This window comes from Protopterus annectens, chromosome 12.part0 (genome assembly GCF_019279795.1).
Source record: "Protopterus annectens isolate FY-2018-M chromosome 12.part0, PAN1.0, whole genome shotgun sequence".
Lineage (NCBI taxonomy): Eukaryota > Metazoa > Chordata > Ceratodontiformes > Protopteridae > Protopterus > Protopterus annectens.
The window spans coordinates 788,942,256-788,964,776 of NC_056746.1; the positions used below are offsets into that span (position 1 = coordinate 788,942,256).

The 22,521-nt window shown below is 43.9% G+C and overlaps 1 protein-coding gene across 5 annotated transcripts in view; it reads left to right on the forward strand.

The window, feature by feature from the left end:
• The window catches only part of ACSL1 (acyl-CoA synthetase long chain family member 1), a 1,450,848-nt gene that overhangs the window by 900,872 nt on the left and 527,455 nt on the right, over nucleotides 1-22,521 (forward strand). For all 5 annotated transcript variants that reach the window (XM_044089832.1, XM_044089833.1, XM_044089830.1 and 2 more), the window contains one exon: nucleotides 20,618-20,690. In XM_044089832.1, the coding sequence (XP_043945767.1) occupies nucleotides 20,618-20,690 (73 nt within the window). The remainder of the gene's footprint in view (nucleotides 1-20,617; nucleotides 20,691-22,521) is intronic.

Consider the following 22,521-nt stretch of genomic DNA (forward strand, 5'->3'; position numbering starts at 1 on the left):
TTCTCTCTCTCTCTCTCTCTTTCCTTACAAGGGACATTTTTGTATTTTTACTTTCTACTGGTGGGGTTCTTCCACCATATCCTGGCTCCCACTTGGAGGCTCCTGACAGGGCAAGAAAAACTGATGTAATGGCGTTCGCTGCCTTACTTTATACTACTGACGACCTGACATCAGTCCTGCAGTGACAGCAACCGACGCAAAAATACTTAAGCGTCTGGTATTCAGGCCGGCCGAGGGCTACCCTGGCAGGGATAACCCAAATATGATGAGTGTAACGGTGAATACACTCTAACATCTTCATTTATGGTAAGTGTACACAACTGTATTTCCTTTCTGACGGATGTAAATCTTGAAATTTCACACGGAAAAAGGGAGGTTCTCCAACAAGGATACTACTGTGCCTAGGATTATAGCTGAAGCCAGCCACCAATACTAACACTGCTGAGGTGACGAGTGTTTGCATAAGTGTACATACAGCAAGAAAGTTCTGAGTGTTGGCTCGCCTATACATTCCTCTTATACTAGCACATACACTTGTGCTAAGGGTGGATGTACTGTGCATGAGAGAGGAACCAGACGTTTTCTAGATTGTCTGGACATCTGATCATCCTTTCCAAGATGTGTCCTATACAATTATGGCCAATGTAGTGACGATCACACTGCATTTACTGCTCTCATTTGGATTGATGATCCCAGGCACAAATGCCAATACCTACTGATTCTAAGTGAACATTTAGAAATATTTATTTTACCAAATTAACCACTGACACTGCTCCATTGTGGGATGTACTCAACATATTCAGTTTTAAATTATAAAAATGAGTACCCATGCACCATTTTGAAATATGGATGTTTGCCAGTCTCTCTTTCCATGTGTTTCCCATTGCTAGCTGCACATATCAACCTAAGAATTCTGACATTCATGATGTAATTCTCTGCGTATAGCAGCAAAAAAATGCAGTTTACTCCCTTCCTTGTGAAAGGAATGAACAAACTAGTTTTTTTAAATGTATCGATATTTTGAACATCTAAGCTGCACAACAGGTGGCTCCAGAGAAAGACTGTTCACACCCTAAACTACTTGAAAAAGCACAGTCTTTGTCACTGAGGCGGATACTGCCTGAAAAACTGTTACAATGTTGGTGCTGCTGTGAGTCTCTCAAAACTGATGTTGCTATAAAAGTCGCAAACAGAGGAAGTAAATTGCAGACATTACCCTTCTCTCTGGAAGTTAAAGGCGAACACAAGTTAACATTCAGCATACAGATCCCACAGTCAGTATAATGTAACATCAACTGCTTTTAGAAGTTTTGAGGTGGAAGAGCCCCCATCTAAGTAGGCAGTTCATCGTCTGCTTTTTGTAGTTGACCCACTGGATGCTGTAAATTGTGTGCCTAAATTCTTTTATTCTGCAGATTTCCAGGCAAACACTATTTTTCTGCAGCAGAGTTAAGTGGCATTAAATATCTCAACCAAAGAATAGTTTGTGTGACAAATTGTCTGAAGGGTGTCACACTCTGCCCCATGTATGAGTTCAGAAACTATAGTTAAGAATGAATTGTCAGAGCTGTCTGACATGGTAAGAATTCCTCCTGATACGGTAATGCTGTAATTCTTAACTGCCAGTAGAGGGGCAACAATTTTCCCTGTTCTCTCATCAAAACAATCCTTTATCCCCTTTGAGTGCCACCATCAAGAAGGTCTCTGTGTGAGGTATCACTGAAGGCAACTAGTTTTAGTTTCATCCTTCTGCAGTAGTTGAAATATTGGAGCTAATTTTGCAGAATTAATTTTCTAAACAGTCTTGTATTTCATGACTAGTCTGTACAGTGGCACGTAACTATGCCAGATGCCAAACAAACGTCAGAATTTATCACATTTTTTAACAAAGTCTCTCAGCTGGGGAAAGTGTGGATGTCTTGCTGCAGTGTCCTTGATGGTTCGATGGAGACTGAAGATGATTTTTAATGTTGCTGTCGTGCAGTGACAACACCATTCCATCAGAAATATCAAAGTCTAATCCTCATAATAAAATGGTTATTCTCCTCATGACCAACCCGAGCAGTAGGTTTCGGGTAGGAAGTAACCATAGTGGCAAAACTTTTGTCAGCCACCATGTACAAAGTCATCCACATAACCACCCACTCCAGTGGCATTAGTGTTCCTCTAGTTTAGCAATAGGATCATCCTGTGAGATTTGAGCCAAGAAATTTCTGGACTTCATCAGTACAGATTCTCTGGACCAATTATTCTGCACCTCAACCAGAGGAGATAAAATCCTGGACTTGGTTGTTATCTGCTTGAGACAGCTTTGCTTCCCAACAATTGTCACTTCCTCCCTGGGCTAATCTGTCCATAAATGAGTTTCCTTTACCATAAGACTAAAGCTGGAAGCATCTTCCAGTTCCTCAGTGTTCAGAAATTATGCTAAGGCTAATGTACTAAAACCAAGTGATGATCTGACTAAATTTAAAACTGGCTTCCAACCTGGTGACCCCACTGCTTATGCAGAATTCTTTGCTATCAAGTTCTGTGCACATGTAAATAGCTGCACTGACACATCTGTCACGCTCCAAAGTAAATACATTTCCAAATTTAAGAATACCCCCCCCCCCCATGGTGGAACCTAAATATAAACCAATTTTATAATAAAGGGGAAAAAACTCATTGCATGCAAAAACAAATTTAACTTAAATATGCTAAAATAGTATTGCTGAATTTAAAAGAAATACTAATCAAATTATCTAAAGCCAGATATGAGTTAGAAATAGCCACCCAGGTTAAAGATAACCATGGTACCACCTTTAGCTATGTTAGAAATATTTGAAATTGTGATTAGCACTATGCAAAGCAGCTAATAATAAATGTCACATACTCTGACCCAGAGGACACAGCGAATCTATTAGCGAAAACATTTATCTCCAACTTCACACCTCTCTATCCCTTTGTATTCCCAGATCACATACCTGCATCTGTACTCCCCTTATATCTCCCAAGAACAAGTCCTAAAGACACTGTCCAAGGCTGTGCACTACTTGTGTGTGGCTAGATAATGTACTAGACTTGTCTACTGGTTAGCATGAAATTGAGAGAGGCTATTATGTTATGGCCTCCAAACAGGCTTTGTGCACAGAGGACAGTAACTGTCCCCCACAAATGTGAGTGTCAGCAAACTTAAAATTATAGCCCCTTAAGCCTGACAAGCCTCTCAGCAAGGTTATGGAAAGGATTAATCTGAAGTAGGTAACTTCATTTGATCATCAACCTGTGGGATGTCTGATCCGGACTGGATCCAAGATGGCAGTTTCAACAGCATCTGATCCAAACTCCAAGCTCCTCCCCTTACCCATAATACCCCTCCATCTCCTTCCTTCACTCAGATCTCGTTTGACGCGACTTTGCCAAGCAGCGTGGTCTAGAGCTCCAGGCATGGTAGGTACTTTTCTACGTTTTTTTGGGAGTGTTCTGAGTTGTTGGTAGTGTAGATAGGCTTCCCTACTGTCCCTTGCCTCCCCTTCCCTCATTTTGCGTCCTGTTCCTTTCAGGAAAAAAAAAATATTTCTCATGTAGGTAGTTTAGGTTCATAGGTTCATACTAGGCTATCTGCCCTAGGGCATTTATAAGCCTAGCCAGAATGTGTTTGGCTTTCGCCACCCATTTTAAATTTATTTTGCTATGCCCTTTTTCGAGGTTAGTATACTGTGCCTCTGTCTAACAGTGACACAGAAGTGATACCCGGGGTAAACCTACTATCTCCCATCCACTCATCAAGATTCCTCTTGAAGAGAGTCAATGAGGGACTCTGGAATAAAATCCCAGTCCAGGTTAGGCAGAGTGAAGGGAGCCTCTGGGTTATGAATCTGTCCCTCCAGCATGTCCTATTTATTTCAGTGCTGAGGTTCAAGTCTCGAGCGTGTAGCTCGATGGGATTTGGATTTTCTGAGGTGCAGCATGTTCATTAATTCCGGGTTGGACATGGCTTTATACGTCAGGCACAGATCGCCTCTGAACAGGCGGTATGCCACTGAGTAGAGCTGGAGTTTCTTTAACCGGGCAGCATATGGCATCTGTTTGAGCCCTTTGATCCTTTTGGTGAGGTACTTTGGGGTCTTTCCAGTTGCTGCAGGTGTCTGGTAAGGTACATCCCAAAAGGCGCATTGTACTCAATTATGGGCCTGATGAGGGATGAGTAAAGAGGCACAATGACCTCCCTGATCTAGATGCGAATCCCTTCATGATTAGGTGGGCTATATAAAATGTTTTTCTAACCACTTTGGCCACGTGGTTGTCAAATGAGAGATTGCTATCAACTTGGGTCCCCAGATCCCTAATTACTTCTTCTGTACTTAATGGATTGCCACCTATGTGGTAATTTGTGGGCACTTTGTTTTTGCCAAAGGGGATGACTATACACTGGCATTTAGCTTGAGGCCATGGCTCTGGCACCAGTTGTCTGTTTCTATGAGGCCCTTTTGGAGGATGCTTGTGTCGGCTGGAGAGTCGATTATGGCGCCCAGTTTGCAGTTATCTGCGAACTTGGTCAGCCACAGTCCTTCCGTGTTGGCCTGTACCTCCGAGAAATATATACCGAACAAGAGAGGTCTCAGGACTGAGCCTTGTGGGACACCACTTGTAACTGGTTTGGAGTCTGACATGGCTCCAGCAATTCTAACCATGTGGGTTCTGTCCTTGAGCCAGTTTGCAATCCATCTAATGACATAGGGGGTTATATTTAAGCTGGTGAGCTTATCTATAATGCCCGAGTGGGGTATTGTATCGAAGGCTTTTGCGAGGTCCAGGTAGGCTGTGTGGACCACCTTCCCCTCGTCAATGGCCGTGGTGACTGTTTCAAAGAAATCAACCATGTTTAAGAGGCAGGATCTGCCCTTAACAAAGCCAAACTGGGTAGGATCCAGTGTCTGTAGGTCCCCAATATCTTGTTTCCCTTCCCCTTCCTTCCGAGTGTGTGTGCGAGTGTTGGTAGTTTAGTTTAAACCTTGCTAGTTTAAACTTTTTGGTACCTCGTACCTTTGTGTCTTGGATATGGCTGATCAGCAGACCAAGCTGATCTTTAGAAAATGCACAGTGTGTGGCCATAAGTTAGCCCCAGCGAATGGCCACACTCTGTGTGTTGTTTTTCTGGGGGCAGCCCATTTATCTTTGGACTGCTCTGTTTGTGCAGGGTTCAACCCCAGGGCCCTAAAGGATCATAGAGCAAAATTGATCTGTAAGGGACTTCTCCCTGCTATGGAGGCGGCTGCCTCTTCTTCCGTTGCGGTCACAGCCATGACCGCACCTTCTACTTCAGCCACTGTCTCTACTCCCTCCCAGGCTGGGACTGAACCTCCTGGACAAAGGCCTGTGGATAGGGAATCCAAAAAGAGAGGAACAAGGACAGAGACAGACAAGGGGAGGAAGAGATCCCCATACCGTTAGGCTCCAATGGGTCCTCTCCCTAAACAGACAGTTTTTTCCAGGTAATCTTCTCCTCTTCTCCAGTCACTGGGATTCTCACTGGAGCTAGAGGAGCTTAAACCTCTTTCCAGGGCCTCTGTACACTGACCCTCCCGGCCGGCATCAGTGGCCTCGTCGCGGTCCACCCGAAGTCTATCTGAAGCGAATATGGACAAAATTATGCAAAGTTTTATTCGCACCTAGATTCAGATGGGGGTCTTGCCAGCCCCCTCTCCTTCCGGAGGGGAGAGCTCGCTTCCCTTATTTGCCCTGATATCTCCTTCCCAATCCGACCCCTGGTATTGGAATTCTTGGGTCAGAGAGGTCCTGGAGTCAGGGGGCCTGCGCCGATGGTATCATGTACATCGATGCCTACCATTACCTTGAGCAGGTCGGATCTGACTGGTTCGGACCCACGTGGCTCTCGAGGCCGAAGTTTGGGCATCGGATCGCCCAGGGATTGGTCCTTTCTCCGTTGGCGCTGACTCTGTCTGGTTAAGGCCTACCCCTCTGTATCTCCGCTCCATTGGGCTCTGTTCCAATCCCCATGCCAGATCCAGGGAGAGCAGTCTCCTTGCCAGTTCCTCAGGAGGCTCGTTCTCCCTTAGCTTTCAGCATGGTGGAGAGGGTTTTCTCCAGGGGATCGAGGCCCCTGACTTCCTCGTCTCTAAGTGCATCTTCTGCCATTTTGTCCATGCAGGGACAACCTGTGCTCGAGGTGCACCAGCATGTTTCCCTCGAGGAACCACAAATAGTTTGTGCGCCCCCTCCGGAGAGTCCCACCAAAGAGTTCCAGAGATCCTTCGCAAACAAAAGTGCAAAAGGAGGCACTTGGACTCCTCTCCAGAGTCCCTCACTGAGGATACCGACTTGGAGGAAGGGGAAGGTTCCTCCAGATCACCCCCTGACTATGTCTCCTTTGGGGACCTCATGGAAATCCTGCGCTGGGGGGGTTGGTCTGCCCCCAAACCTTCCTCGGATGACTCTGTGTTCCTAGAGGCCTTTGACACAGGCCCGTCTACCTCCTGGGTATCCCCCCCCTCACTGATTCCTTGGTGGACCTCATTACCACCAGGGCATGGAACAAGCCAGACACCGTGGAGCTAATCCCCAGGCGCCCCAATAAGATCTTGAGTCCTCCAGTAGGCCGGCAGAGTTGGAGCAAGGGGTTCCCTGTGGATGCCATGGTGGTAACGGTTGCCACCAGGAAAGAAGTAGCCCAGAAAAGTTCTACAGTCCATCCCCTTGACCGAGAGTCCAGGACGATGGCTCACCTGGGAAAGCGGATATATACTTCAGCCACCATTTCTGTAAGGGCGCTGAATTATTTGGCCCACGTTACTAGACTACAGCGAGACCTCGTCAAGGAGTTCACTGAGTTGCCCCCAGAGTCCATGTCTCTGGTGGGTAAAAGCACATTCTTGAATGGCCACTCACATGCCACTGAAGGAGCAGCAAGGGCTGCCGGATCCAGTGTTGCCATTAGGCAGGGAACCTGGCTTAGGCATTGTCAATTCACGGAACCCTTTAAGGCATCTTTTGCGAATGCCCCTTATGATGGTTCTTTTTTGTTTGGGAAGTCAGTTAGTGAGACGTTAGTCCAGAGTGAGGAGGATAGGAAGACACTTTCTGCCATCGGAATCCGCTTCTCTAAACCACAAAGATCCTTTTTCAGGAATCAAAGGAGGCAAAAGAAGATGTGGTTCCGGAATTCTTAGTATTCCCGGGAAACTCTGGACTCTCCTTCCCCTAGAGGCAGAGGGGGTCAGGACAGACACCGGCCCAGAGGCAGGGGGGTCCGAGAAATTTTGTCTCCAGAGCTGTTCTCAGACAGGCCCGCACAACAGCCCTGAGGGGTTGCCCGACTGCTCTAGTGTGGAGGCAGTTGGGGGTGGCCTTTCGATGCACCTGACAGTATGGGAATCCATGTCATCAAACTGTTGGGTGCTTCAGATAATATCCAGAGGATATACAGTCCCATTTCTAACTCCTCCCGTTCCACCCACGCAAATGGAGGCAGCAGCACTAGAAATAAGAAAGTTGCTAAGGAAACAAGTCATCCAGCCTGTCCCCCTAGATCGGTCCAGATCAGGCATCTATTCCAGGTTCTTTTTGGTGCCAAAAAAGACGGGGGACCTAAGGCCCATTCTGGACCTTTCCACTCTAAACCTGTCAGTTGGACAAGAGATGTTCTGGATGGCCACTCTACAATCCATCCTGTCTTACCTGCAGGAGAATGACTGGATGTGCTCAGTAGATCTCCAGGACGCTTACTATCACATCAAAATGCACAGATGCCCCATACCTTGAAGATTGGCTCCTCGCCGTTCCCACCAGGCATCTACTTTGCCAGGCCAGGGACTGTTTCCTGAAATTATCAGACTTGCTGGGCATCACAATCAACATATCCAAGTCTTTTTTTAGACCCTGTTCAGGTCTTAGACTATATAGGAGCGAGAATCGATACTTCTCAAGCCAAGGTCTTTCTAACTCCAGAAAGAGTCCTGAACATACGACTTCATGTATCTGTGATCCTGCAGTCTTTTATCTTCCACCAGCCAAGGCGGTTTTGAGAGCCTTGGGTTCCATGGCAGCCACCATTACTCTTCGTCCCTGTGCTAGTCTTCATATGTGAATTCTGTAGTGGACGTTAGCAGTTCATTGGTTCCTTTTAGATCTGCCATTGACGCATCCTATTCACATAAGCAACGTATGCAGGCAGTCCCTCCTATGGTGGATGCGCTCCCTAAAGCTAGTAGAGGGACGTACGTTTATTGCAGCCCCTCCCCAAGCCACGGTGACCACAGACACCTCCCAACTGGGGGGGGTCATTGCTCTGGCAGGACAGTCCAAGGCACGTGGTCCCCGAACGAGACCAAACTGCATATCGGTGTTCTAGAGATGAGGGCAGTCTTCTTAGCGTTGCAGGCCCTTCATGCCTTTCTTTGTCTGGGAAAGATTGCAGTTCAGACCGACAATATGTCAGTGGTCTGGTACATCATCAAACAGGGAGGAACCAGGTCTTTACCCCCTTTGTCACAAGGCCATAAGAGTGTGGGAATGGGCGATCTCCACCATCAGTTTTCTGATGGGCAACGCACATTCCGGTTTGGTCCAACATACTGGCGGTCAAACTGAGCAGGACTATTCTAATGCCTTTCGAGTGGTCTCTGAATCCTTCGGTAGTGGAGCAGATCTTCCTCGAGTGGGATCGGCCTTGCTGTGATCTCTTCGCATCTCCTTCTAGCCCAAAGTGCAGCGAGTTCTTCGCTCTGATCCCCCCACAGGGGGAAATCCCCCAAGGATGCCCTGGTCCATGCTTGGCCTCCCGGTCTTCTTTGTTTACTTTCATGACAAAATTTCTACAGAAGGCTCGTCGGTTGGGGAGCAGAGTCATCCTCATTGCCCCATTCTGGCTTCGCTAAATCTGGTTTCCCTGTCTTTGGTCTCATGTGGTTGTTACTCCTTGGGTCTTGAATCCCATACCGGATCTCATTTCGCACCCCTTGAGAGACCTTCATCTAGACCTGGGCAGTCTGAAGCTCATGGCTTGGTTGCTCCAGTTCCCTTGATTGCTAGGGCTCCCGGCCTGTCTTCCCCAGTCAAGACTATTCTGGTGGCAGCTCATAAATCATCCACCAGAAAAATTTACCATAGCAAATGTAAGCGTTTTTCTATCTGGGCTTCTCAGATTGATTTGGACCTTTTCACAGCACCTATTCCAGCGGTCCTTCAGTTCTCGGCATACATTTTTCAGCAGGGTGCCCGCTCATCTTCAGTGAAAGTTCAACTGGCGGCCATTTTCAGGTTTTCATGTAGGTGAGCACATGGCTTCTTTAGCTTCCTCCAGACTTTGCAAAACCTTTATTAAAGGTACCTTTTAAGACCCCCCCTGGTTAAGGATCCTACACCTCCTTGAGACCTTACCCTAGTTTTACAAGCCTTGGTTGCTCCGCCCTTTGAGCCTGCGGCTTCTGTGGACTTGAACATTTTATCCTGGAAGACAGCCTTTTTAGTGGCTATTACTTTGACTAGGAGAATATCAGAACTCCAGGCATTATCTGTAAAACCTCCATATATGTTTTTTCATAAAGACAGGATTTCCCTTCATACTAATCCTTCCTTTCTGCCTAAAGTGGACTCGCAAACAAATATCAGTCAATCAACTTACCTGTCTTTTATCCAAATTTTTAGAATGGGTGAATATAAATTGCATTTGTTAGACGTGCATAGACAACTTCGCTTCTGCTTACACAAGACTAAAGCCCATCGCAAGTCTGACCAGTTGTTTGTGTCCTTTGCTACGCCCTTTCTGGGCAAACCGTTTTCTAATATGACTATTGCTGGATGGATTTCCCTATGCATCCTTCAGGTTTACAAAGATAAAAGCATGTCTCTTCCTAGTAGGATAAATGCCCATTCTACCAGGTCCATGGCTACGTCAGCTGTCTTTTGGTAGAGTGTCCTTGGATGATATTTGTTCAGCGGCTACTTGGTCCTCATCTCATACTTTTATTTGTCATTATAAATTGGACATGGTTTCCAGAGGGAGCGCATCCTTTGGCTCCATGGTGCTCCGAAATATCCTTCCATGAGGGCCACCCGGGGTTTTTTGTTTGGTAGCTGGGGACTCTGTCCCACAGGTTAATGATCAAATGAAGTTAACTACTTCAGATAAGTTATGTACTCACCATAATGTTCCATCTGAGTAGTTAGACTTCATTTGTCATCAGCTGTCCCTCCCTCCTTCCTCCGACCTTCTCTTGGCGCTTTCTGCCTTGGCAGACAGGAGAGAGTGCCCTTGTGGCTCTCCTGTTTTTCTTTGTGAAGGTTTTTTTTGGGTTGGGTTCATGTTAGGAGTATAGCAAACTCGATCTGAGGGAAGGAAGGAGATGGAGGGGTATTATGGGTAAGGGAAGGAGCTTGGATCAGATGCTGGTGAAACTGCCATCTCGGATCCGGTCTGGATCCGACATCCCACAGGTTGATGACAAATGAAGTCTAACTACTCAGATGGAACATTATGGTGAGTACATAACTTCTTTTTATAGAATTGTAGCATTATTATAAAATTAATAAAGTAGGATATAAGCAACCAATAAAACTCTCCACCCAAGCTATTTCGAGTAAGTCAAGGATTGCTGACCTGCCTAACGGTGTTAACGACTTCGAGAAGGCTAGTGAAGCAGTGGATGAAGTTTAAATCAGTATGCACCACATATCTAGATCATACAAAGACATTCAACACTGTCCAATACCTGGGTACTGAATAAACTCCCCCAGCTAAATGCAACTCTCCTATGTAACTGATTGGATAGGAAACTGACAAGTAGAACCCAGGGTATAAGGGTGGGCAGCACTATCTCCTCCAAAAGACCTGACATTGTTTGTGTACCCCAGGGGTTGCTATTTGGGACACTCCTCTTTAGCATTTACTTTTCAGAGGTCATAGGATCATAATAGGTTACTAGGATAGAATGTTTTTAAGCCTAACCATTCATGCCCCAGTTTTCCTAATTATCAGTGCCCACAGGTTAGAAAGGCTTCAGTATATGCCTATGCTTTAGGGCATGTACAAACTGACCCTGTAAAAATGTAATCTAAGCTATCCCTTATGTGGATTTGAATACACGTGCATCCATGATATATGTAGGTTGACCTCTTGCTTAATCAGCTCAGCTATCACACCAGGTCAAAACAAGTGTTAAGGGTTTATGGCTGGCCAGATTTGCAGATGACTGTAAACTTGTTGCCATCATAAACTCCCCAGAGGACACTAACATCCCCCGAAGGCATTTCCCAAACAAATAGCTGATGTCAAAACTATGGACTAAAGCTAAATGCCAAGAAATATATAGTAGTATTCTTCGGCAAGCATGATGTCCCTTGTAATTGTCATTAACTATACACCGCTGAAAGTTGATCTCCTACACAGGTATCTGGGAGCCTGTGTCTTCAACTATCTTTTGATCACCACATATCAACTATTGTTGGGATGGTGGCCTAATGGTTAAGGTGTTTGCCTTACAAACACAAGGTGCAAGGCTTGAGTCTCACAAGAGATAAATGGCTAGGCTTAAAATGGCTCTCAAGGGCAGTTAGCTTAGTACTAATCTATGAACCTGTGAACCACATTTCGACTATTGTAACAAAGTCCATTTCCATCACATAGCTTGTATCTAAAGGTATAGCATCCAGTTATGTAATCATTTAATTCTCCTTGGCCCTCAGTAGGACAGTCATTTCTATAAAGCCAGTTTCAGTGTGTACCTGCCCGATCACTTGTCACAAATGGAAAAACTACTCTTTATTACTTAAAAAAAAGCTAATTCCTAAAAAAAAAAAAAATTAATCAGATTCCAGTACAGGATTTTTGAGAGTTCAAGTATTTACAATAATCTCTTGATAAAATAGTTTTATTTCTAAAAACAAAATAAATCCAGTTTAAATCCTCCTTCTTCAAAAAATAGGTAAAGCAGAGGGCTCCAGTGAAGTCTGGTATCCCACTTGTGACCGAGAGTGTGACAGGACTAACAAGAAACAGAGTATGAAGGATTAGTCCAAATAAAATCACTTTAGCTAGCAGATCTATGAGACTCTCTCTTTTTATTCCTCCCACAGGGAGGGTATCCGAGACAGACACCTTGTTGAAGCTAACAGTAGTTTATTCAGTTAAACAGGTAGATGGATGAGTAGTGTTGTTCTAATACGTTAATTCAACAGGTCAGTTATTTAAAGGCAGTTACAGTGGTGGGTGGGACCATAAAAGCTGATTGGAGGAAAATCTGGGAGATGGAAAATAAGGATCCAATCCCAAAGTTTTGAGGTTAGTCCTTTATTTAAATATTCCTGAAAGACCTGTGAGGGTTTACCAGCTCAGCCGCCTATGGAACCTCATTCTTTGTTCAAAGATTTTATTTTTATTTTTAACTTCTAACAAATAAAACATGACAACACACTATGAGCTATAGAACTATATTGAAGAAAACCCGTTTGCCTGAGCTTCATCAGGTCCATCTAATAGTGTGGTTTACACTTTGATCATCAAAAATGCCTGCTTTTATGAGGCTATCAGTAGACCTTATTAGTCTTTTTTGTAACACATGCAGTATGAGAGGCTGTGCCCACTTTTAAGGGGATCATTATCTCCTGACATAATATGAAAGGCTAATATTTTGTTGTATAACAAAAAAGGTTTACAGTGCCTGCTTGTAAGAGGTTCATTTACATGATTCATGTGACCAGTCCCCATTCTTCTTCGTGTTGATGAAGACAGACCTTTTTATATGCATGGGAGATGGTACTTCCTCTTGATGAAGACAGACCTTTAAAAAGGTCCATCTTCAAGAGGAAGAAGAGTGGAGACTGGTCACATTCGTCATGTAAATGAGCCTCTTATAAGCAGACACTGTAATCCTTTTTTGTTGTACAAGAAAATATGAGCCTTTCATATTATATGTCGGGAGGGAATGAGCCCTGTAAAAGTGGGCACAGCCTCTCATGTTACATACATGTGATAGACTGGAAAAAGTTCTGTAATAAAGCTTACATACTTGGCTCCAAGGAATATGAGCCCCACCAATGCAGACACAGCCTCTCATTTTACATGTTACAAAACAGATTAACAAAGTCTGGTGATTCATTTTCAATGATCAAAGTGGAAACCACTCTATTAGAATGGACCTTGATGAAACTCAGGCAAAAGTGTTTTCTTAAATGTTGTTCTGTAGTTGTTGCTCATAGTGTGTTGTCATGATGTTCATCGTGTTTCACTGTTGCAGTCATTACCATTGGGTTATCCTACTGGCAGGCTACCCGCAGTCGGCTTGAATTCCAAAATCTAAGTCCGGCATCGATTTCTGTCACCTCTTCCCTGACGTCAGTGTGGCAGGGGTATAAAAGATGCAGCCGATGCCATTTTCTTCCATCTTTCTTGCCGCACGGTGCCCGAAGCAAAAGCAGTTCGCAAGTGCTGGGTTGGCCGACTCCTGAGATTTTCAAGTTCGAATTTTAGATCCGAAGTCTTCATTTAAAACTAAGTACCCCCGTTGGGGAAACTTTTTCTTGCTCCAGACCAATGTCAGAAAAAGTTAATAATTGTATTTCTTGTGGGAAGCAAATACCTCATAAAGATTTTCATTCTTACTGCATTCCTTGCCTAGGCCCTGACCACGACGTTGCTAGTTGTAGGTTTTGGGCTAGATTTAACCAACGTGCTATTAAGCATTGGTACGATTTTGCATTTCATTACTTTGGCAGAAGATTTAATTCTATAATGCCGTCAGAACAGCCGACTACTGGAGTTTACAAAAAATGCAAGGAAAAAGAGAAGGACAGGCATCCGAGTTCCAAAACCGACGACGAGGCTTCTTCTAGGCCAGTCGCTGGTTCTCAGTGAGGCGCTTTCACAGCCCCTGACGACCACAACTTTAGAGCCACAGGCCAATACCGATTCCCACGTGGAGTCAACCAGGCCTACAGAAAATCAAGGTATTGGACCTTCAGAAACCTTTCCCTCTGATGGGTCCGGAGCCGCTGAGCAGGCACCGGCTTCTGAGGGCGTTTTCAGGCCTACACAATTATATGTTAAAACTACTTCAGCTTCAAAGGCAAAGACTAAAGCAACTTTAAAGACAAAGAAACAAGTACAACAGCCCCATGGACAGGCCTCCATGCCTAAAAAACAGATGCTCAAAATGGCCAAAGACCTGATTACTTTGACCAGGGGTTCTCATCCCCCTCCAGACAAGAGGACTAGGCAAGAGGTAGAATATGAATCTTCAGATCAGGTTTCCATTTCATCTGATTCCTTTTCTGATCAGGAATATACTCTTCCTCCTTATGAGGATTCTGATGCTGAAGAATCTATCCCCTCAGATTTTCCTCCTGAGGATTATTCTTTTGGGGAAACACTGCATACCATGAGGGAGCATTTCCACTGGGAGAGTCAAGATTATTCAGACTCTAGGCTCAGAGACTTTCTTTTGCTGCCTCAGCACAGGCCCCTGGCTATTCCACCTGTGCTAGACATTGTAGATTACGTATTTTCAGAGTCCAGTCTGACTCCTGACTCCTTACCTCCAGCCCCTGTCAAGCCAGACAGATGCTACAGGGTTCCAGACTCCCATAAATTTCTATTTAAAAACCCTGCTGCTGACCCAGAAACTATCTCTCAGGGTCCTAAGGGGGTCAAGGCTTCCACTGCAAAAAGCCCTACCCCCTCAGACAGAGATTCCAGGGCACTGGATAGATGGGGAAAAAAGATTTACACTTCTGCTACCTTGGCTATAAGAGCTTTAAATTGTCAGTTTCATATGCTTAAATATCAGCAATACATTATGTCAATGCGTAAACAGAAAATGTTGACAAATTCTGAATGTGCAGAAAATAAAGAAATGCCGGATTTATTGCATGCAGCTGAACAAGTTGGAAAGCATACTCTGTCAGTAGGAGGCATGCTTGGTTAAAGAAACAGAATCTGCCTGATCATGCAAAATTATTAGATGCTCCATTACAGCATGATACTTTGTTTGGTGTTAAAGCAGAAGAGGTGTTAAAGAAAATTGAGGACAAAGCTAAATCTATGCAGACAGTTGAGAATTTCTTACAGGTACAGCCTCCAAGATTTAGCAGACACTGGCCTACAAAGAATTGGTCCTTTCCAGTGTCAGACAGGCCACAAAGAAGCAGATACAGACACCCTAGAGGCAGATCCCAGCCCCAAGGCTCATACAGGTCTAAACAATGGGGTGCTTCTACCTCCAAATGCGGAGAAGACAAACCACAGCCATACAGAAAACAATCCCAATGACTTCCCACTGCCACCACCAAGCACTTATCTTCTGGCAGCTCCTTTAGCGGGGAAACTAGCACTTTTTTCTGAAAACTGCCTCCTAATCACCCAGGGCAAATGGATCTTGAAAATAGTGTCACAAGGTTACAGGTTCCACTTTCACACCCTGCCAAGGGCAAACGGTATGCCAGACCTGCCAAAGAATCAATGGGCAGAGGCACAAAAACAAGTTTCATCCCTCATGTACATGAGGGCCATTCAGCAAGCACCACAGCAAGAGCAGGGACAAGGATTTTATTCAAGACTTTTCTTGCTGTCCAGAAAGGACAAAGCCTGGAGGCCAATACTGGACCTATCAATTCTAAACACATACCTGGATATTCCAAAATTCAAAATGTTGACTCTGCAGCAGCTTCTGCCCATGCTGGGCAAGAAGACTTGGCTTGTAACTTTAGACCTAAAAGAGGCATACCTGCATGTCCCAATCAGACAATTATGCAGAAGATACCACAGAGTCATAGCTGGCTCAATGCACTACCAATTCTCTGCACTGCCCTTTGGCTTATCTACTGCGCCCAGGGTCTTCACAGAATGCCTGGCACCAGTAATTGCATTTTTCAGACAAAGAGGAATCCAAATATATCCTTACTTGGACGACTGCCTTATTCAAGCAGAGAACAAGGACATACTACTACTACTACTACTACTACTACAGCATCTGGCGTTTGTAAAAAGATTATTAACATGCCTAGGGTACACAGTAAACGAAAATAAATCAAAACTTGTACCCTTTCAAGAGATAATATTCCTGGGTGCAAGCTTAAATACAACTGCCCAGATTGCTTATCTCACGCCAGACAAACAAAGGCAACTGACTACTTTTTTCAAAAAGTTGTCAGCAAACACCCAGTTAACTGCAAGAAAAATTCTGCAGGCTTTGGGCTTCATGGCATCCTGCATCCTGCTAATTCCATATGCAAGACTGCATATGAGGAAACTACAGTGGTATCTAAAAAGTGTTTAGACTCAACATTGCCACAGCCTGGAAACAATAACAATAACAAGCCTTGACAACAGACGTATCGGATTATGCCTGGGGGGCCCACATGGCAGGAAGATGTATTCAGGATTCATGGTCCGCAATCCAAAAGCATCTGCATATCAATCAAAAAGAGATGCTAGCTGTTCAAAATGCCCTGACAGCCTTCAAGGACCTACTTCATCCAGGACAACTACTGATAAAGACGGACAATACTACAGTCATGTGGTACATAAACAAGCAGGGAGGCACACATTCCTACCCCCTTGCAGACTAGCCATGACTTTGTGGGACACAGCATTGATGTACCAAGTACATCTGCAAGCACGGTTCCTGCCAGGAAAGATAAATACTCTGGCATACGAACTAAGCATAAACCTAATGGATCCCCACGAGTGGAAATTGGAACCACAAGTCTTCAACATGATAAAAAGGATCTGGGGATGCCCAGACATAGATCTATTTGCCTCCCCTCACAACTGCCAACTACAGACATTCTGCACAAGGACAAGCATGGAAAGTGGATGCTCTCTCTTTCAGCTGGAAAAACTTAACAGTATATGCCTTTCCCCCATTGCCTCTCCTCCCCAAGGTACTCCTCAAGGTCAGACAAGAGAAGCCAAAAATGATACTGATTGCCCCAGACTGGCCTTGCCAGTACTGGTACCCAATCCTAAAGAACTTGACTCAGTGCCCAGCATGGACATTACCTCAAATTCCTCACTTACTGACCCAACAAAACAATCAGATCCTGCACAGCCAACTCAGGATCCTAAATCTGGCAGCATGGCGGATAATGTAGCTTTTCAAAACACCACACTCTCTAAAGCGGTGATGGATGTTCTCTTGGAGGCCAGGAGGCCCAGTACCAGAAAATCTTATGCAGAAAAATGGAAAAGATTCTGTGCTTGGAACCAGGCACAAGGAATTGACATGACTGTTCCAAATATCCCTCAGATTTTGCAATACTTAACTGAGATGCCTGACAAAGGACCATCCTTTTCATCAATTAAGATTCATGCCTCTGCCATTTCAGCTCATTACAATACAGAGCCACCTATTTTTTTTTTCATCCTTTATTAAGGCAGTACCTCAGAGGAGCCAAAAACTTACGGCCTCCAAGGAGATCACCAATACCTGCATGGGTCCTCAATTATGTCTTGGAAAAACTCGCTCTGCCTTCTTGTGAACCAGCTGCTTCAGCTGATATAAAATTTTTATCATGGAAAACAGCTCTGCTCCTAGCAATAACCTCTGCAAGACTAGTCTCAGAGCTTTTATCATTTTCCATCCAGACAATGTTTCTCTAAGAACAAACCCCACATTTATGCCTAAGGTAGTGTCCAGTGTGGCCCTCAACCAAACTATTTGTTTGCCTACCTTTTATCCAAACCCACAGAATAAGGGTGAGAAACTTCTGAATTCTTTGGACATACGTAGACAACTGCGCTTCTACTTGGACAGAACCAAAGCATTCAGAAAGACTGAGCAATTACTGGTAGCATATGCTGCAGGATCACAAGGAAAGGCTATCTAAAAGCAGACTATTTCAAAGTGGATAGGTCACTGCATTCGTTTATGCTATTCTCAACATGGCAAGTCAGTGCCTAAGGGCATTAGGTCACATACAACCAGAGCAGCAGCCACTTCAGCAGCCTTCCTCAGGGGAGTTCCAACCAAAGACATTTTAGAGGCTGCAACCTGGAGCTCAGTGCACACTTTTACAAAGCACTACCACTTACCACTCTACTCCAATTCCAGGGCAGGCTTTGCCACTGCAGTCCTGCAAGGCCTCATAGCCGCTCCTAATTCTATTTAGTTCCAGCCTCCCAACCTTAGCTTTGGGATTCAACCCAATGGTAATGACTGCAACAGTGAAACACGATGAACATAGTGCAGTTGTGTACCTACCATAAATGTAGATGTTCGAGTGTATTCACTGTTGCAGTCCAGGTTACCCACCCACCATCCCCCTTTTCTTCGCTGGACCTTACCTGTACTTCTCTGTTCTATACAACCTTACTGTATGCCTCCCCAGTTCTAGCTAACATAAATAAAACTGACCTGTACAAACTCTCCACATGCTACAAGATAGCTAGGTTCACAGCCAGTGCTAAATCACACTCCCACCACTGCCAATCCCTACATAAACTACACTGGTTAGAATTTCCAAACTTACTAAGCTACCACCAACTCATCATAGCTAATCAAATTCTATATCACCCTGCGAGAACCCCCACCCTAGCCGGCGTGTTAAATTTCTACAACTCCCAACAGGGAACTGCAATCCAGTAATAAAGCCCTGATTGAAGTAAATTCATGCAAGAACAGCTCTGGAGAACTCCTTTTTTTCCCATGAGGTCACAAAGGCATGGAACACCCTCCCGACCTCAGGCTACAAAATCACACAACCACATTCAGACACCTTAAATCTCACCTTCATGCTACCTCTCTTTGCAACTGCAATGCTGCCTGCAAATCATCGCTGCATTGTAGGAGGACAACTCCCTGAGGCCTCCAATGCTTACTTCTCACTATTTTTTGAACCACCTATGTGCATTATAACTTTGCAAATATGTACCTACTCTGAGTACCTTATGTTCATATATTGTACAAATACTGTAAGATTTGTGATCTGCTGATTGACCTATGAGATTGTATTGCATTGGACTGTTTGCATTCAACGGTTTCTGCCTTTTACATGTTAACATTCTACCACTTATTTTCCAATGGCTATTATTGCATTCAACTGTCATGCCTGCCTAAAATGTCAACATTCTACTAAATGTTAATATTTAATAACCTATGTATTCCATCTGAAAATATTTGGAGCTTTTTTCCCTAGGAATCCGTTGAAAATGGGCACTAGCTGTCCAGTCGGGCTATCCTGGTAAACAAATGTTAAATAAATAAATAAAATTAAAGTAATTAGAGGGCACTTTATTTATCCACTAAAGCAGTATACTGGTGAAGTGCCCAAGCTGTCCTTCAGTACTTGAACAAGACAGCATATGAAAGTCTCCCATCACAGTGTGTAACACAACCAAAATATTGTATTTATTACCTGCCACTGCCTACCATTTGCTTACTGCAAGAGCAAAAGTATGCTTGGGCTGCAGTAAAAGCAAAGTAGGTGCTGTAGTAATTTTCATTGTTGTTTTTATTTATTTTTTCAATGCTGTTTGACCCCTCTTGCCAGCCAGTCAGCCTTCTCTTCCATGAGAGTTGTCTTAGACAGTCATCAGGGGTTTCTGGTAAAGTCCTTAACCTTGCTCCCTTGTGGCTGAGACAAGGACAGGAACCAATGTAGGGGACATTTATTGTCCTAATCTGGCTTGTGCATGCTCTCTCTCTCTCACACACACACACACACACACACACACACACACACACACACCACATTTTCCCTTGTCCTATGCTTATTTTTCTGTGCAAGCCTTCACTTGCAGTTACATGGAAGTAGTTTGTCAGTCCAGCACCATTTTGCTGCTCCTGCTGGGATGGGTGATTTTGTCTGAGCCTTTCACTTCTACTCTCCCTTCACTGTTTCTTCCATTGCCTAACCTGCTAGTCAGACTCTGGTCACAGTCGGTGCTTTTTTCCTATACGTCACAGAGCAGGGATCATTTGATTAGAGTTTTGATTAATTTGTATGTTTTCTATATTGGGATATCTCTCTTGCATTAGAACTACTGCCTTTCATTAAAGGCTGGAGTTGATATTTAGTGCAGTATGTAATACAAGATGTTGAACCTTAAAGAAAAAATACCAACTGGAATAATATATTTAGAAGTATTTAGAATACTTGGAACCTGTAGAATGCTTTCATTATTTGATATAGTTAAAAGTCATATGTGATCATGCCTTATGATTTGAGATCTGATGGCAGTACTAAAACTGTAACCTGAGGAGGTGGACATTGTTAGGTGGTGGGTATTGAGGGGGCACATCATATGATGAGTATCCTGCATGGAGAGTGGCGATATCGTGTATGCATGAAATCTGAAGTCTGTAGTAGCTGCTTATAAATAAATACTTCCTAGCAGGAAGAGCATTTAAGTATATTTGTTCATTGTTGGATCTTAGAGCTCATTGAAATACTGGTCAAAGAAGTTCCAAGACATAGTGATTTAGCAGATGCTGGTTGGATGTCTGCATTTGTACAATGTATGCATTCCTTTAGAACACTTTGCAAGTTACCTGCTGTTTATTAACTCTATCCCAAAATGGTTTCTGCACCACAACAGAGTACTTTCTTACTAGTTCTACTAGATTATGTGCAGGGATAATGGCCTGTCTTTAAAAAAACACTGCTTTCTTCTGTTTCGTAGTTCTATGAAGGTTATGGACAAACTGAGTGTACAGCTGGTTGCTCGTTAACGATGCCTGGAGACTGGACAGCAGGTATGTTTTTCTAGGAAATTTTTTTTTTCCCTTTACATTCCTGAAACAATGATTGTAATGTTAGTACGATGAATTTTTTTTTCGGTTTCCTAGGTGGCTGTAGCATGCTGGAAACCATATAGTGTGCTTGGGAGTGGAGTGAGCAAACCCTTGAGCATCATGTGATTGAATGGGAAGGCTCTGTGCAAATCTTTCTGGAGCCTGCTTTTTGTAGTGGCAGATGTAGCAAGAGCATTGGTGATTGACAGAAGTAGAACAAGAGAACCATATTGCTGAAGCAGAATAGTGGAAGTGCCACATATGTATGTTTGTTTATTTAACATTTTTTTACCAGGAAATTTCAAGTGGGACAATGCCCATTTTCAGCAGAGGCCCAGGGAGAAATGCTTCAGACACATGGCTTTGGAATGTGGGAGGAGACTGGAGCACCCGGAAGAAACCCACGTGAACACAGGGAGGACATGCAGAAACCGGAGAACCTCTTGCTGTGATGTGACACTAGCCGCTGCACCACTGCGTCGCTCCATATATGCAAGGAATCTGATGTCAGTGGTAGCTGATTAAAAAAAGTACTCCCTAGCTGGAAGAGCATTTCAGTGTATTTGTTCATTGTAGGATCTTAAAGAAAGAACACCTTGAAATACTGGACAAAGATGATGGAAAGTTCCAAGACATGACCATAGTAATTTAGCAGATGCTGGTTTGATGTTTACACTTGGACTGTAATATATGCATTCTTTCACAACATTTCACATAGAGTTGTCATAATATATTAATAGTAATATTTGTTTGTGAGAACAATGCATCATCTGCTATTTACCTCTATTAAAATGCACATATGCTTCTTGGATGTGATTGTTTCTGGCATTTAGTTCTGTTCTGGTGACCAAGGTGCTATAATACCCTAACTTACTGATTTCGTTTTTTTAGGAAGGACTACACCCTGGGAAGGTCCTACCTGCATATTCTGAAGGAGCTTTTGCAGTAGGCTTCACTGCTATGATTAGAAATTGCACATCTGACCCTCTAAGGCAGTTTTTTTCTTTTAAATTTCCCACTCAGCCCACATCTAGATACATCTGCTTCCTTGCATCCTGTCCAGTCTTACAGCTATCAGTCTTGGTGTGATGCTGTATGGTATACTCTTTGGAACTAAAGTAATATATATTTTTTGGGCATACCCCCCCTTCCGCAGATGACCATCAACAGACTGTAGTGCCACTCCTCTTTCTCCAGGCCAAGTGAGCTTGTACTGTCAAAATGTCTGTAGCTCCTTGCACTACTTACCTAGATACAAACTGTGCTATAAAACTTTACTTTAAAATAATTCTTAGCTTGACTAGCAGATACACAAATGTTACTGATGACATAGTGCTTAATCACCTGTAAACTTCTACATGTAGTAATACAATAGACAAACTTGGCAACAAAATGTTGTTGCAAATTGTGCATGTATATGTAGTATGCCATTGTAAACTTGTATGTATAAATATGTAGGTTGTAATTATATGGAGCTTTTCTCAGTGGACCATTGCTGAAAATGGACTTTGCCTGGTTGAACTGCCTGGTCAGCAAGGACAGGCAGAGAAACACTTGTCTGTTCTGGCCAGTGCTTACTCCAGCAAGGGTTCGGCCAATGAGGAGATCAATTTATCCCATGTCTGTGTCATACTGCTTCTCCCTGCTGCAGTCTGTGTTTTACTGCAGCTCAGAATGTTTTTCCTAATATTTTCCCCCACCCTATGTGCACTGCAGTAACACTGCATCGGTGGGGTCTGCAGTGGTTAGACCATGCCAAACTACCCCTCACTTCTGCAAAGGGGTGATGTTG